The sequence below is a fragment of the Mastomys coucha genome, unplaced genomic scaffold (assembly GCF_008632895.1).
Source record: "Mastomys coucha isolate ucsf_1 unplaced genomic scaffold, UCSF_Mcou_1 pScaffold12, whole genome shotgun sequence".
NCBI classification, from domain to species: domain Eukaryota; kingdom Metazoa; phylum Chordata; class Mammalia; order Rodentia; family Muridae; genus Mastomys; species Mastomys coucha.
In genome coordinates this window covers 64091590-64109625 of record NW_022196894.1, presented here as the reverse complement: position 1 = coordinate 64109625, position 18036 = coordinate 64091590, and the positions used below count along the sequence as shown (strand labels likewise).

Here is an 18036-nt window from a genome sequence, read left to right as displayed (position 1 = left end):
AGCTCCTTGGGTCCTTTCTCTAGCTCCTTCATTGGGGACCCTGTGCTCAGTCCAATGGATGGCTGTTAGTCTCTACATCTGTATTAGTCAGGCACTGTCAGAGCCTCTCAGGAGACAGCTATATCAGGCTCCTGTCAGCCAGCATTTGCTAGCATCCACAATAGTGTCTGAGTTTGGTGATTGAATATGAGAAGGATTCCCAGGTAGAGCAGCCTCTGGATTGTCTTTCCTTCAGTCTCTGCTCCATAGTTTATCTCTGCAACTCCTTCCATGGGCATTTTGTACCCCCTTCTAAGAAGGAGTGAAGTATCCACACTTTGGTCTTCCTTCTTCTTGAGTTTCTTGTGGTTTGTGGGTTGTATCTTGAGTATTCTGAGCTTCTGGGCTAATATCCACTTATCAGAGAGTGCATACCATGTGTGTTCTTTTGTGATTGGGTTACCTCACTCAGGATGATATTCTCCAGATCCATCTATTTCCCTAAGAATTTCATAAATTAATTGTCTTTATTAGCTCCATTGTGTAAATGTACCACATTTTCTGCATCCATTTCTCTGTTGAGGGACATCTGGGTTGTTTCCAGTTTCCAGCTGTTATAAATAAGTCTGCTGTGAACATAGTGGAATATGTGTCTTTATTAAATGTTGGAGCATCTTCTGCGTATATGCCCAGGAGTGGTATAGCTAGGTCCTTAGATAGTACTATGTCCAATCTTTTCTCCTCCTTTTCCGTGGGATCTCTACCTTCTGAGAGGAGACACTCTATGGAGACTTCCAAGATAGACTCTCAGTTTCTGCCTGTGATTCTCTACATCCTCTTCCATCGCTGCTGGAGGAAACCTCTATGATTATTACGGGTGTAACAGCATTAGCAATCACTTCATTGATTCCTTTTTCCAGTTGTGTTTGGTTCTGTCCAAGTTCTTTGTGCTATTTAGTCTCTTGTTCCTGGCTGTTCAGTCAGTGTAGGTCACGGGCTCCATCTTGTGGCATGGCAGACAGGTTAAACCAAACATTGGTTTGCCAGGGTTGCCCTAGCACATCTTGCAGCCAGGCCCAACAGGTAGAGTTCTGTGCCTGGGTTGGTGTCCAGGTTTCTCTTTTCATAGCCTTGTGCATGTGCTCTCACTCCAAAGGGAGGGCATTAGGAGACCATGGCCCACTGAATCAACTAAGCAGAGCTCACACTGGCTCACAGAGAGTGAAGCAGTAGACACAGGGCCTGCATGGCTGTCTGTACTGGGTCTTCTCTGGACATGTTGTACCCGTTAGCTTGGTGGTTTTGCCCGGCTCCTAACGATGAGAGCCGGTGTATCTCTGACTGCTTCTTGCTCTTGGAACCCTTTTCTCCTATTGTGTTTCCTCGTCCAGCCTTGATAGGAGGGCTTTTGCCTTGTCTTATTGTAACCTGTTTTGCGCTGTTCGCCTGTTGTCTCTTGGACGCCTGCTTTTTTCTAAATTAACAACTGGAAGGGGAGTGGGTTTGTGTGAGAGTAGTGCGGGGAGGATAGAAGTAATGGAGGGATGCAAAACTGTGGTTGGAATGTATTGTATGAAAGAGGAATCTATTTAAAAAATGAATAAAAGAAATCATTACCATGATACTTTTGAATAATACTGATAGTTGAGAGACAAAGATTAAAATTTGTCATTACAACGTTCTTTCCCCTTCTGTTGTCATGAAAGAAAGAGGTTATTAAACAGCCTTACTTAGTTTCTTTTGGAAGAGTAAATTTACAATGTCCAAACACATGTCTATGAAGATTTTTAAACATAGGTCAGTATAAAATAACATTTTATACTTCATTTAATGTTACCTTCTATTTTCAGTTAAATGGTTAGAATTAAGTTTAGATATTTAGAGACATTTACAGTCTAATGAAATTAGACTGGAAATACACGTTAGTTTTATTTTTCATTTCTACTAATTGTATTTGATATTATGTAAGTAAAAATAGTGAAAGATCTAAAACCGAAAAAACTAAAAACATCAAACTTCCTTTAAGTCTAAATTAATAAAATAAAAATATATTAAGTGGGATCTATTACGAACGAAGTTTCCAAGTCAGTGTCAGTTGCTAACAATTCATTTCTGGTTATGTTGTTGTTGCTATTTTCCTCTCTGAGGTGACTTAGTCTGTGGCACTGTCATCTTATTTATGCCTCTGCTCTGTCACTTATTTATGCAGTCAGTTGTTAAATAGAGAGCATGGGAATTGTATTTAGTATACTGTGTTAATTGTTATGGCCAATTGGAAGTTTCTCCTATACAGCTACGATGCTCAAAGTTTATCATGCCACAAAGCTTTAAAAAGATGCATGGCAAATAATGTGGAGCAGAAAGCTGTCCTTGGGCCTCTCACTGTCATAACCCTGGGAACCTAACAGACAACCCAAATATGCTTCGAAGTAGACAGAAAAGCAGGATTCATGAGGAAAGGACAGCATTGACTAAGTTGAAAGGCATACATGAATTGAGGAATATGAAATATGTCAGACTTGTCAAGACCCATAATGGAACAAATACACGAGTTTCTTTAAGTTTCTTTAAAGAAGGATGGGAAAGTAGACAAGGAAAGTGGACATTATGCAGACCTCAAAGGCCCGCATGTTATATGACAAACGACAAGGATATACATGTGCTACAGCAGCTGTTTGTGTCTATGATGTGATGGATTGGAGTGAGAGGGTAGAGGGGTTTCCTTAGGGAGAGTCCTGAAGGCAGGGGCAGAGGAGCAGGCTTTTAGCAAATGCAGAAAGGCTGAACAATAGACATTAGCAAAGAGTTTAGAATCATTCTTCAAACACACCACCCTTACAACTTATGTTTATTTGTGTCTAGAACATTTTGTTTTTTGTGACATCTTTCTTTTTCAAATGTTTCAAATAAGCGATTGTACATATTGGAATGCCTATGTACTGCCTCTGATTTTATACACTCTCAAGAAGAAAGGCAAACGTTCAAAATCTCAGATTCCACTGCTGAAAACATACCATCGAATGGTTACATACTTCTCAGATTTATTGCTAAGGCTTGGTTCACATTTCTACTCAAAACTTCATTTACTGTGGTTTCAGTAAGGATTCAGCGCAGCCTAAAATGTCATATACCAAATAGTAGTTCTGAAGTAATGGTTGTTTTTACCAATTTTCCAGAAGATTGATTCAGATTGTGTTATGTTCTCTGGCTGCAAAAGAACAAAACAGGAAAAGAATCACTGGCTTGATCTTTCATCTGTGTGCTTTAGATGAAACTCCATGGTTCTACTTTCTACTACAAAGGACAGAAACATTTTAATATATCAAACAAGATTTTCAAGCTATGAACAAATAAAAACACCAAAAAAGACTACCAGGGAGTAGATTTTCTTTCTTCTTTTACATAATTATTTTTAACCTCATTTATTTTTGAGGTATAATATAATGACATCATCCCCCCTCCCCATTCTTTTCTCTAAATCCCTCTGTATATCCCTCCTTAGATTACAATATGACTCCATCCTTTCCTTTTCTTCCTCCAAATCCTCCCATATACCTCTTTTTAGTCTCTTTCAAATTCCTGGCAACTGGGTTTTGTTTTTGTTTTTGCATCAGTTATAAATGCTGTTACATGCATATATGTATAGGCATATACATATATAATTCTAAATAAAACCTGCTCATAACTAGTAAGTATGTTTGCAGGACTGACCACTTGGTATTAGATAATCAGTTAGCATTATCTTTGATGGAAAGACTACTTCTCCCTGTCTCAGCATTTCTTAATTTCTTGTTGTTCTTTGTTAGGAGGGAGGCTTCTTAATCACAATCTCCAGCAGCCTCCTAAACTCCCCCCAGGATACCCTCAGCTCCGCTTTAGCACGCCTATCATTAGTGTCCTTGTTCATATCACAGTTAGATAGTCATTTAGGTAAGACTTTGTGGGTGCAGCTTTTTATGTTATTAGGAGACAAAATCTCATAGCAAACTCCCGTGGTAGTTTGCTTTTACAATCTTTTCTTCCTCCCTTTCTTCCACAATGACTCCTGAACCCCAGATACAAGAGTTTGTTTGTGCTCCATGCGAATGGGAATGGGAATGGGAATGAGCTTCAGTACTCTGCATTTTGACAAGAAGTGGATGGGGCAAAAAGATCCTGAGGCCTTGGTTCTATTCAAAGAACTGCATGAAACTGAAGAATGCTATTTGGGAGGAATAGCCTTAGTCAGAGAAGAGCACACCATTTGGTTGTCAAATACAAAATGGTCAGCACTAAAAACATAGATAAAACCACACTTAGCAACCTGAGCTGACTATATTTATGCTTTTAGGAGTTTATATATATATATACATATATATATAAGTGTATGTAAGAGCAATTAATGAAAAGAAGAGGCCAAGAAGTCAAAAGACATTTAAAAAGGGTGTATAGGAGAACTTGCAGGGAGGGACTCCAAGGGAGGGGAAATAATGTATTATAATCTCAAAAATTAAATAATTTTTAAAAGATATGTGGTCACTTATATTAAGCACAACATTAAAGGAGGGAAAACTGTAAAGTGTGCGTAAATTGTTATCTGTTTCCTCTTTGCTAGTTTTCATATTTATATTTCTTTAAATTGAGTGCAAGTGCTGGTTTTCCAACCTAGGGTCTCATGCTTTCTAAGCAGGTACTGTACCACTGTGCTATCCCATGAGTTTTCTTACCAGGTTCTTGCTTAAATGATGACAAATAATAAATTCACAGGATCACTGTTAAATCCATGCAGTTTAAAATTAATTAATATATAAATTGCTAAATATTCCAGTACCTTTCCACCCAATGAGAGGGGAAGACTAAAATTCTCCAATTCTAAATACCTTAGGAATTTTATTTTATCAAGCATGAAAACTAAATATGCGTTTGTATAATTGATGAACCATTTAGACTAATGGTGTATTGGGGAAATAATTTTATCCACAGTCAAGTACTATTTAATAGATTCTTACTCATTGGTCAGTGCTTATTTGCAGCTAAGATTAAATTCTCCAGAACTCCGAGCTCTGAACCATTTAAATCACATTCTGAGCAGGTGGCAGGCACCTAAATGTTGATGAGGCGTGAACTGAGAATGCCTTACTTAACATATTAGCTCACTTTTTAATCTCTGTGAAGACTCACTTTTGTTCTTTTATTACAAACATACATTATTGCTTCTAGTGTAATTGTTCCTATGGGATAATTTAAATATTTTTAAGCTAACAATCTGAGTTCTTTAAAAAAACAAAATATCAAAAACAAAAGAAAAATAAAACAACAACAAAAAACCCACCTAGATTGTATTTTCAAGGGGACATTCTTTTTAAAGGCTGAATCCACTTTGAACAATAACATCGCATTTATTTTATCACTTTGTATGTATTTATAACTTACTGTCCACAAAAATTAAAGAATTATTATAGTCTCTGATTAATTACCAGTTTGTGTTCACTTGGAAACTGTGGGGGAGGGGGGGATGTAATATTTTTAAAGGTCACTTATTTGGAATTATAAGCACTTTCTAGCAAGCTATAACTTTGATAAATTTCTACTTAGCATGATGTTTATGTTCTTTATGCTCATCACTGCCTAAATTTTATTTTAGCTTAGGTCCCTCAGGGGTCCTGCAGGGAGATACCAAAGAGGACTTTATAGTTTGGACCTTTTTCACAGCGTTCTTATCATACATAGACAGCGTTTGGCTCTCAGTGTCAATTCAATAACCACTCACTGAATGACTACTACACAGATAACTCTGACTCAGGGTGCTGAGACAGTGAGACTAGTTTCTGGCTCACAGGGAGCCCATTCAGTTGCTGAACATCCCTCTTTGGACTACCACGGGCCTTTCTTTATCCTCTCATACTTGAAATGCTGTTTAAAAGAAAGCTTTAGATAACATCCTAGAATTCATGGACTTGAAAAGACAACACTGGAAATAGGGTTTGCCTAAAATATTCATTGTAAGGGAAACCTCATCCATCAGCTTCCTTGTGTAGCAAATAAATTCACAGAGAAATTGAGATGCTAAGTAAAAGGGCTCGCTGGTGAATCAACATTTCCAACCAGGGAAACCTGGGGGAATGTTATAAGTTCCTGGCTATCCTAGTCTACAGAGGTTAAGAAAGTGGTAGGATAGTTGTGAAGATGGCAACAGGGCCTTAATTCTGAGTATATGTACATTTACCTATGGATATATGTTCATGCCTGTCAGTTATGAAGTCCTAAACCAGATTTCTTTTTTGCTCTTTCATCTCAGAGTGTTGTTATTAGTGTTACCTAATGCAGAGCACATAGATAATATTGTCAAGAATCAAGTGTTCAAGTTCATTGATAAATAACAAAATTCATGTTAAATTTCTTTTTTTGTTTGTTTGTTTTTTGTTTTGGCTTTTAGCTTTTGGACTTTTTTTTTTGAGGTTTTTTTTTGGGGGGGTGAGAATTCTAGTTCTAGTTGCCAAAGGAAGTGAAATTTGTAGAGCAAATAATATCAAAGCTTTGAAATGCTAAGCATATTCAGTAAATGAACTGACTAAAGCATTGTGGAAATTAAAACATTCAGTTTTATCACCAAGATTATGAACTCAAAATATTTTCAAATTGTCACTGTAAATTTGTTTAAAGAAATTTAAATACTAGCTGAAACAGTTGATTCCCCATGAAGTTGCAAGATAGGAGGAGATCAACCACCATCCTCTGGAAGTTTGCATCCAGGCAGGTTCCAGCAAGGTGTTTCCAAGGAGTTCCAGGTTTAGCCTGAGCATCTGGCTTAATTAAGCCAGGTTTATACATATATGCATAGAGAAATTTAGTGTTACTGTTTTCTTCCAAATATTTCTAAATGTTAGAAGCTTTATTTTAAAATATATTGAGTCAGATTGTAGATTTATCCTAATTTCACAGTCTTCAGTGTCTGGATTCTGTACATTTATGGGTTTTGCATATTTGGAAAAGATTTGCTATCTTTTTCGTTACTTTTACAACCTTGTTTTCTTTCTTCTCTGCAGACAGCTTAGTGGCACCTGGGTTGGATGGATCACTGGGTCACTAACAGTGTGCTACGTTCTCTACCTTTAACTTCCCATCTATGTTCTCTTGGTTGTTCTAGTTCGAGTATTTTGATCCTCCAACTTTATTTTTTTAACTAATTGCTTTATTTATTGACATACCAAATGTTGTTCTCCCTGTCCCCCCTTCTGGAGTTCTTTACCCCATCCCTCCTCCCATTCAGTCTCTGAGAGGGTGCCCCCTGTACTAGCACCTCCACCCCCATCCCTGCATCTTTCTTCCCTGAGGCATCAAGTCTCTTTAAGATTAGGCACATTCTCTCCCACTGAAGCCAGACGAGGGAGTCCTCTGCTACATATGAGCCCTGGGCCTCGGACCAGCCCATGAATGTTGTTTGGTTGGTGGCTTAGTCTCTGGGAGCTCCCAGGGGTCCAGGTTAGTTGAAACTGTTGGTCTTCCTATGGGATGACATCCCATTCAGCTCCTACAATCCTTCCCCTAACTCTTCCATAGGTGTCCCAACTTCAAGCCAATGGTTGGCTGTAAGTATCAGTATTTGTCTCAGTCAGCTGCTAACTCCTCTCAAAGTACAGCCATTCTAGGCTTCTGTCTGCAAGCACAACATCTGATGCTCTGACTTTAAATCTACTGTCTTTTAAAGTACTGTATATTCAGTTTATCTAGTAAAGGTTATTGTTGATAATTTCAATGGTTTTGTTTTAATTTACTTAAAATTCTGTTTAAAAGTTTTAATTTGTGTGTGTGTGTGGGGGGGGTGGGTGTGTGTGGGTGGGTGGGTGTGTGTAGGTTAGCATAAAACCTAACAGGTTTCATTACATTTGTGCTGATAACAACAAAAATCAGCTCTGACCTCAGAGGAGACCAGAGAGTGTTTATTCAATGTATATATTTTTTAAAGCCTTAACTGATAGTCACAGAATGCTTTTGTACACAGAGCTGGGTAGTAATATGACTAGCAAGTGCTAAATGGAGTGAAAGATTATTTGCCTCTGGCCCTGTAACATTCCAATCATAATCACCAAGGCCTGGTCATCAGTGGAGCTTGTTGCATGCTGTATGAAGCTGTGAGGAGTTTTGTGTGGGAATGCGGGTTTGCAGCATATATGTATACATGCATCATCATGTTTTGCTCATCCTGTCCTGTACCCTGTTAGACTGTCCTTTGGATGGTCCCCACTTGCAGCTGAATCTTTTTACTCCGGCCCAGTGAGTTCTCCATTCTGCTCTCCCAGTATGCATTTCACTGACCTCTTCAGTTTCCTTCATATCTCTTCCTCTCCTCTTCCTCTCTCATGATTACCTTTTAAGTTCTGAACAGACAAACACACATGTAAATATACTCACAGATACACTTACAGTTTCATATTTAGATTGTGCCTTTGAGAGACAACATAAACATTGTCTATCTAATGTGGCTTATTCTAGAATATAATGATTTGTAATTGCTCTCATTTCCCTGTTATAATTTCAATTATTTTTAGATCTACATAAAGTTAGGTTGGATATATGTAATATGTGGTTTTTTAATGCAGTCATCTGTTGCTGGACAAATATGGTGGTTTCATTTTTTGGATTTTGTGATTTTTTTTTTAACTATCTTTTTCTTACTAGCTTTTCTATTGTTTTAAAATTTGTTCTATTGTAATTAGCTACTGCTTGCTAAGTTGTGTTTAGAGTCATGATGGCTACTTCAAAAATCTTGGTCAGAAAATCCCAATATCTGATTCTGCTTAGTATTGGTTCCTTGGTTACTCTTACACTAAAATTATGATTTTCCTAGTATTTGTTTATGGCCAGTTTTAGTTCCTCAGTTCCCAACAAAAATACCCAACAAAAGCAACTTGAGGAAGAGAGTGTCTATTTGACTTACAGCTCCAGGGAATATTGTCCATCACAACAGGTAGACACTGGACTAGGAGCAAAAGACAGCTCTTATTGAGTACAGAACATCAGCCTAAGTGACGGTGACACCCACAGTAGATATGAGTGTTCTTGTCTCAACTAACATAATCTAATCCCTAAGAGTCAGGTGCTGAGACTTGTCTCCCAGGTGATTCTAAATCCTATCAAGAGTAGACATCAGTAACAATAGCAATAAGTGACCAGTTAGTGAGTTTTACCCAGGAATCTTCTTACACCAAGGCTGGGTGCCTTAAGAATAGAAGAAGATCATTTCTAGGTGATAGGTTTTGTGAAGTGCGGTTATGGTGCTGCAGGAGTGGGTGCCTTAGCAGCTCCATGCTAAAGCATCCCCCCACACCCTCAGGTACAGGTTATAATATAAAATGAAATTTATTTGAGGGCATGGCAAGGGGGCAGAGAAAGGGAGGGTCAGAGAAGGAGGGAGAGGGAGGAAGGAAGGAAGGAAGGAGGAGGAAGAAGGAGGAGCAGCAACAGCAGCACGTGGGAACACATGGAGAAAGGGGGAAGTAATCAGGAAGGAGAAAGCACAGAGAGAGGGAGGGGAATCAGAAAGAGAGAAAAGGGTCAGAGAGCACTGCAGAGGCCAAAGTCTTTTTATAGCAAGCTAAGGTCCTACCTGGTTGTTGCTAGGTAACTGTTGGGCGGAGCCTAGAAGAAAAGCTAACATGCTAACACTAGGTATATTCAGGATGTTTTAAGGGTAAAAATCAGATCCTAGTCTGCAGTTATATTTTTTGTATGCTTCACGGAATAGTCCAGTTTTTGTCAGAGTTTGTGGTATTATCTGGTCCAATGGACTTATTCAGTTACACATGAATGGACACTAATTTCTACATTAGAGTTGACTTTAGGAAGCAGATATTTCCCAGGTGAGACTTCCCAGTGGTGAAGGTGAGGAATGGCATTCCAGCATTGTACTAATTATTTCTGTATGTTTCTAATGGAAAGCAGTCACAGAATACAATGAGCATTTATTTGCTTTCTAGGGCTGTTTGTCAGTGAAAAAACTCTTAGCTCTCTCTTGCTTGATTCTAGATTTTATTGCATTTCTTAATGAAGTACATAATAAACTTTCATTTTTCCTCCCAAATGAGTAAAAATGCACAAAATTATGTAACAATCTAGCAGACGCTCTAGAAGTAGTTGTAGTTGAAAAGCAATTTTAACCTCAGAATATTTTATCATAATGCACTACCCAATCAGAGCACACGTAAGCAACAGGGAAGGTATGGGTACTTTTTGGCTAAATGTCAGCTCTGGTAAATAATGTTCCGTGAGTGTCTCTATGACAGGGACTTTTTTAATATACAGAAATTATGTGTTGGTGTCTTGCAAGATTTCTCACAATCTCAGTTCCTTGAATGCATGTCATTCATTTTCATAGTATTTTTGCCAATCTTATTCATTCTATAAAATGAATATAAATGAAAACCATTTTCTATCACCATCAATCTATTCCTCACTGAAAGTTTTATACAGAATTTGATCACATAAGTAAATGGTTATTTCTTCGGTGATTAAGTAACTCTAATTGTTCTATGTTTTTAAATATAGATACTTGAAATATTCCTTACTGTGTCTCAGGAGATAAAAATTTAATGTATTGTTAAATAAAATATCCTTTGTATTATATCCAAAAATCTATGTTTTAAATATGCTTACAGTGTGTTATGTTATACACATTTTCAATATTTTCTCTTTCCAGCTTTAAGGGACAATCGGATAGAGCTGGTTCGGGCTTCTTGGCACGAGTTGAGCATCAGTGTCAGTGATGTTTCTCTCTCGGATGAAGGACAGTACACCTGCTCCTTATTCACAATGCCTGTCAAAACTTCTAAGGCCTATCTCACTGTCCTGGGTAAGTGCTAGACAGGAACACCATGGAATCACACTCCCAGAAAAATGTGCCCTGCTACGGCATGGTTCAATCAGAAAATATTTATTGCATATCAAATCAATAGGCATAATTTAATTTGTTGCTGCCTCCCAGAAAAACACCTTTAAGAATCACTTAGTTGCTTTAATTTTAGAAATGGACAAAGGCAGATGCAAAAGTTAGGACGAATGGCAGAAAGCATGATGCCATTTTGTGTCTCAGGCACTAAATTTATTCTTATTCCAATTAATTTTATATCAAGGTCATGTATATGCAGTGTGATTTGAAGCCATTTAAAAAGTGATCGAATACTGGGCACAATGACTCTTCCTTATGTGCAAAGGATGTTCTTTATCTTATTGTCTAAGTCATCTGAGGGAGGCCTCCCCTAATAACCTGTGGCTTTCAAAAACGACCTCTTTTTTGTATTCCAGTGCATTTAAATGGCCCCTACTTTTCCATGTGTCTCTATTTAAAAGAAGAAAAATGTGTATTTTCTAGATCCGTAAATGAAGTAATGTCACTTGTGCATGCAGCTTGTAGCGTCCTTGTGCTTTTATCCTCTAAGTATCAGGCCATTTTCCAAAAGGTTAAAGTGACATAAAAAAGCAACGCATTCGTAGAGATTCAGAGGCAATAAAGCCGCAGCTCCGAGCTCATCGACTCCACAGGGCCCTAGTCAGCTGAAATTGCTGCAGTTCATTGAAACACACCTGTGTACTGAACAAGTTTGAGAAATTTAAAGATTGATTTTTTTTTCTTTTTGCCCCTAGCCTGCCTTCCTTTTTAGATAGATAAAGGCACAGCGTTGCATTTAAAATAGCCAATGCATAACATCCTTTTGGGTAGGAATATTAAAGTTAATCCAGCTAGCGAATTGGTTCTGTGCTTGGGATGTGAAATACGTTTCATTGCAAGTCCCTCTGGAACTATTTCATAAAAATCTTCACAAGTTTGCCGTTAAGGACAAGATACATCCACTAAAGTGGAATGTTCCAAGATAACAATTGCCTAAGGTTAATCCATTGTTCTGTAAAGCCAACCCAAGACTCACAAAATAAATGACTACAGGGTGCAGTTTATTAAATTGCAGTATGACATTGATTGTTTTCTTTAACGGGTTTGGAGGTGAGCCCACACAGACCAACTAGCTAGTTAAGAGAAGTAAGCTTATTTCTAGTTTATCTTCATTGTCATTTTTCTTTGTACATTAGATGCTGGAGTTTTCTAATATTCTTATGTTTTAAAATCCTCAGAAACTAAGTTAAAGTAGTAAAATAAGGACAACTTCCAGGCACATTTGTTACAGAATAATGTTACATGATACTTCAACAAACCTCCAAGAAAATAGTTGAATAATATAGGATGGGAAATGTGTGATATTTTTTCCGGGCTGTGTGGATGGCTCTGCAGGTGAAAGCACTTCGTGCAGAAGCCATATGAGCTGAGTTCAGATACTTGGTATCCACGTAAAAGCCTGGTAAGGTAGCACGGGTCTTTATACCCAGCATTCCTGCAGCTAAATAGGAGGTGATGATGGAGAATTCTTAGGACGCACGTGGACCAGCTATCCTGGAGTAGCCGTCACAGTGGCTGAGAACAGGAAAGAGCCTGCCTCACACAAGGTAGAAGGTGAAGAATGGCTCAGGAATTTTCCTGTGACTTCTATATGCTAGCCATGGCATTTGTACCGTGGTCCACATGAACTCATACTTATTCATTCACATGCATCCATATTATGCAAATACAATAAAATCTATTTTAAACGTATGATATTATGTTTTCAAATCACTCACATATATTTTTAAGCATTAATTATTTACATGAGGTGATTTGAAATAGAACAAAGAAGCTATGATTAAAATAGTGGATAGATATCATGATTCTCCAAACACAATTGAATTTCTAATGAAAAATATTGAGATGATTTCTCTACTTTAAAAGAATCAAAAGCCAGTATGGATGTAAGCATGCATGAATCAGTCATTCAAAATCTAATTTTCTAGAATTAAATACAGGGAATGTAATGATTCCTTTTAAGGTTTGAGAATTATAAAATCAGGAGTGAAAGTTTTCAGATTCGATAAATCATAATGCTGACAAAAGAGAAATGTGTTTTATGACTATTTTCCTTAATGCAGTTTACCTTCTTAGATTGCACACTGGTATTTGAATTGTATGTTAAAGCTTACAAAGACTATTTTTGCCCGTGAAATTTTATAATTTTTATTTAAAAACTACTTTGAAGTGTGTATACTTTAAATTCTTTCTGGATGATATATATATAAATATTCACCATATCAAAAAAAAAAAAGGTGTATTTTAACATGCAGATGTTTAAGTCGTCCTTGGAGACTGATGCTCATTTTCCTTATTAAATTTTAGGTGTTCCGGAGAAGCCTCAGATTAGTGGATTTTCATCGCCAGTCATGGAGGGAGACCTGATGCAGCTGACTTGTAAGACATCTGGCAGTAAGCCTGCGGCTGATATAAGATGGTTCAAAAATGACAAAGAAATCAAAGGTAAGCATGGGGAAAGTCCCCTAGTCAACATTAATGCAACTATTATGCTGGGAATTTCCCATGTTTCAGACCCCAGTACTGTTTACTATTCAATTTAATTTTAATAACATGTAATCCTTTCTTATTATATAATTTCATAAATTTTATTAATAGCATCACTATGAGGCAGCAAGATGGCTCAGTATGTACAAAGGTCCGATGCCCCTGCTTACTGGGGTTCAATCCCAGGGATCCACATGATGGAATGAGAGAAAACCACCCCTGCAAGTTTTCCTCTGAACTCTATATGGACACATACATATATGCAAAGCCTGAAACACACACAAACTAAATAAAAATCTTTAATATAATCACTGTTTACTTCATTTTCTACTTATATGTAAAAAAAAAAATCCCAACACTAGACCTAATAAAGACAAAGCTAGAAAATAAGTTAATGTAAGGAAAAAGATATAGATTTATACCTGAAGATATAGAGTAGTAAACACACCACTACTTCAACTTCCATAGATATAATATATATTATAATCATGGAGATGGTGTGAGTTATTTCTTCATTTTGTAGACTTCTGGAATTATAATGTCATAAAAGGAAAACCTAAAGATCATAAATTTGATTTTTAATTATTCTCAAAAATGGAAGTGAAGTGGCTTGTTTCAATAAAAATTCTTGATAATTTAGAGGTTTTTGTACTGATTTCCAGGATTTCTCTGATACACACAAAACATACATACTCTAAGGTTTTCAAAGAAAGGAAGTTCAAATAGGAAATGGCTAGTACATGGTTAATTAAGTAGTTTGTCCTAGTATGATTTGTGTGTCTTGAACCTCATATGAAGATCTTAGACCTGGCATCATCACATATATATTAGTAATAGCTGATTAGTTGTTTAGTGGTGATTGTTAGTTGATAGATGACAGTTATTTGTGGATGCTGTTCAAACAAGTTGCCTATGACATGGTAAGGGTATAATTTTTGGCATAATTTTTTATACCTGGTGATTGTTAGTTGATAGATGTACTGCCTGGTTTTGTGTGCCAACTTGACACAGGCTGGAATTATCACAGAGAAGAGAGTTTCAGTTGGGGAAGTGCCTCCATGAGATCCAGCTCTGGGGCATTTTCTCAATTGCCCCTTGTGGGTGGTGCCATCCCTGGGCTGGAAGTCTTGGGTTCTATAAGAGAGCAGGCTGAGCAAGCCAGGGGAAACAAGCCAGTAAAGAACATCCCTCCATGGCCTCTGCATCAGCTCCTGCTTCCTGACCTGCTTGAGTTCCAGTCCTGACTTCCTTTGGTGATGAACAGCCATGTGGAAGTAAACCAAATAAACCCTTTCCTCCCCAACTTGCTTCCTGGTCATGATGTTGTGCAGGAATAGAAACCCCGACTAAGACAATAGATGACAGTTGTTTGTGGATGCTGTTCAAACAAGTTGCCCATGACATGGTAATGGTATAATTTTTGGCATAATTTTCTATACCACATGCTAAGCCAACCACTCTAGTTACTTTGACATGTAGTTCTTTCCTTGTATCCAATTATTTGATTCTTAGTTGTGAAAACTCAGTCTTGGAATGTGGGTTTGCTTATCATCCCAAGATTGTAATATACAAAATTGCCATCATGTGTATTCTGTCTTACTTTCTACAATGTATATTCTCATAGTAGTATCTTATCAATAATTTTAACTTTATTGACCATCTTATCCTAACTTCTAGTTATAAGATTAACTAGTAGTACAGGATATAAGATTAAAATGAAACACTTTGTCATTGTAAAGTTAACATTCATATTGCTATGTACCCTGAATCTTATATTGCAGCAGGCTCAACAATGCCCACCCTAATACCAACTTTAGTATATGAGTTGTAGATTTTTCTGGACCTAGTCAGATCTTTCTAAGCTACTCTTTCATTCTGCTTTCCTAGTAATCTGACTGTGACAAGCATTTGTTCCAGTCAGTTTTGAGCTAGGCACTTCTAATGGAAAGCCCTATACTGCAGGATATGTATAAAATTCCTTCTGCAGCTTACAGAGATATTCTAGGCAGCAAATTCTTAAGCCTCACAGTAGACTTTTTCTGTGAAAGACTTGCTTTAGGATTGCAAGAATTTCTTACGTGTATTATGTCAATGATTTTGAAAGGACTTTTTATTTGTATTTATGTGTAAGTGCACATCCATGTTCATGTGCATGTGCTTACAAATGTACATGTGTATGTACATATTTGTGAGAATTGTAAAATACACAAATTAGGATGCATATATAGACCAGAGGAAGATATCAAAGTTATAGGAAGTTCTAAATGCCTGGTGTGTATGCTAGGAATTGAAGCTATGTCCTCTGAAAGAGGAGAGAGTTCTCTTAAAGGGTGAGCCACTCCTCCTGGCCAGTGAACTGTTTTTATAACTGGCATCTTTCCCCTAACCTTAACATAGTGAACTAATGTGTTGAATACAAGTTCTTAGTATTTTCTTGATGGCGAATGCAATAATGTTTATAGGACTGTTATGATTCCCCACCCCACATACACAGACACATTTTAATTCACCTATCCATCATTTTGTTTGTTTGCAACTCTTGTGCATGTCTGGGCCATTTGTCTTACCAACAAGATGGTGAGCTTCCAGAGTGTTGTAAGCTTCCCTTTGATAGGCATCCATGTAAATAAGGTAAGAGCATTCATCTGCACAGCGCCTACATTCGTTTTGCCTGCTGTCCTCTGAATTTGCTAAGTGCTATTTTACAGAACAGTTATTTTAGCGGACACTCTACTCGGCAAGGAGTGGTCCATCATCATCATGCACTACCTTGCCTTTCCAGAGATAAAAATGTATGACTTCCATTACTGCCTGGCAGGATTTACTACAGCATTACTTGCAACTCTGAACACAGATAAGCCTTAGTATAACGGAGAAGGGAAAGTGAAGTTACTAGAATCCAATTCGACTCAGTTCAGTAAGAGTTTTCTAATGTGCCTCGGCTTCCGAGTATGTCAGGGCACCTGAAAGAAGTGGCACATGAAGAATCCTTAGCCTGGAGATACTTAAGGTACTTTTGTTATTAAACCAGTCATTATTAGGATTCTTTTCTATGAAGATGAATATATATATACATATATATATTCATATATATATATAAATAAGTATCTTTTTTTAGATTATCTGCCATGTAGATATTATTTTTGTGTTTCTGGGTGAATTTTTTTCTAGAGAGTATTACTTGATCACATCTATCTGTGGAGGACTTCCTTCATTCAAACAACAGCATAAATATCAATTACTGGTGTAGAAGTCCTTCATTTTTGAGAGTTTTGTCTTCTCATCTAAAATTGCTTTAATAATGTCTCCTTGATACTGCTGCTGCAGATAACACACAAGAAATTCCTGCCAGGTACAAAAATCACTAAGTACATTTTAGGTTTTCATCATTTTTGTTATTTCTATAATTAACAAATAATGATTGTTAAGGTATGCAAATCTCTAAATTAAAATTATAAACAAAACAGGAAAAACAGTGGTTCATTAGTACCTTCTAAAAGGGCAGATGATTGTATAAACCTGTGCTCTCCCAGGCTCAAATACATGAATTAGCTGTTGTGTTTGTGCAAAGGTAGCAGATGCTGGTCCTATTTTATGGAAAAATCAAACCTCTCAGATGTTCATTCATTAACAGGCATCTAATAAATAATATCTAACCATTGAATAAATAGGTCTTAACAATTCTATCACTTGAGTTGGAGCTAAGAGTAACTTATAGGACATTCTACAGAAACGGATTTAATTTACCCCTCTAGTTAAGGTAAGTGGTTCAAATACTAATGGAATTTTATAGAGGGTATGCTTAGGAGAGACAACCAAGGAGGTAGGATTCAGATGTGCTTTTGAAACTCTTCTATTCCAAAATAAGGAGTTAGGAATGTATTCTCTGAGCAGTACTGAAATTCATTTTTTTTCTAAAAGCTTTCAAGGGTAGAATGAAACCATCACAATCCCATCTCATTCTGGGTTCCCTGGCCCTCCAGGCATTGACTCAGACACCCTTTTGGTGCCTCTGGGCAGCTCTACATCCAAACCACAGGTGTTCACTGCAGCCTTTAATCTTCTAGGAAGTAAGGAGGTCTGAGTCTCTGCCATTTACTGTGCAAAGAGATGTGCACTGCCTTCCTAAATCATTCGGCGCCCTGAGAGCTGGCAGCTGCATTCAAGTTTTCATTCTATTTATATGCTTGGTAATTTGCAGTTCGAGCATTTCTTATTACCAAATCTTGAGATTTTTTCTTTTCTGGATAACTAGCTTTTACTTTAACACATTAAGCAAAATTTGTGACAACCCTCAAGGACTGAGCAACCTTATTTAACCTCTCTCCTTAAGTGTAGGAGGAAATCCTGAATTTAAAGTCAAGTGACTGTGGTGATCATTTTACCTTCTATGGTAAAAGAAATCTGGCATACATAACCATAGATCCCTTTTGCACTATTATAAAGGAACTTATCAAAAGTGAATCTGGCATGCACAATCAGATAAGGTCTTTAAAAGAAAAAGAGTCAGGAAGATATTTTTCTGTCCGTCTTGAAGAAAGTTAATACCTGTTTCAATAGTTTGCAGGAACCCTGTGCTAGAGAACTGTTAGTAAATTCTAGGAGAATAGACACACCCCTTCTGCAATAAGAAAACTGAACCGTCA

The 18036-nt window shown here is 37.2% G+C and overlaps 1 protein-coding gene across 4 annotated transcripts in view; it reads left to right on the top strand.

Moving 5' to 3' along the window:
• Positions 1-18036, top strand: part of Cadm2 (cell adhesion molecule 2) — a 941141-nt gene that overhangs the window by 776055 nt on the left and 147050 nt on the right. For all 4 annotated transcript variants that reach the window (XM_031364231.1, XM_031364230.1, XM_031364233.1 and 1 more), the window contains 2 exons: positions 10655-10807; positions 13211-13348. In XM_031364231.1, the coding sequence (XP_031220091.1) occupies positions 10655-10807; positions 13211-13348 (291 nt within the window). The remainder of the gene's footprint in view (positions 1-10654; positions 10808-13210; positions 13349-18036) is intronic.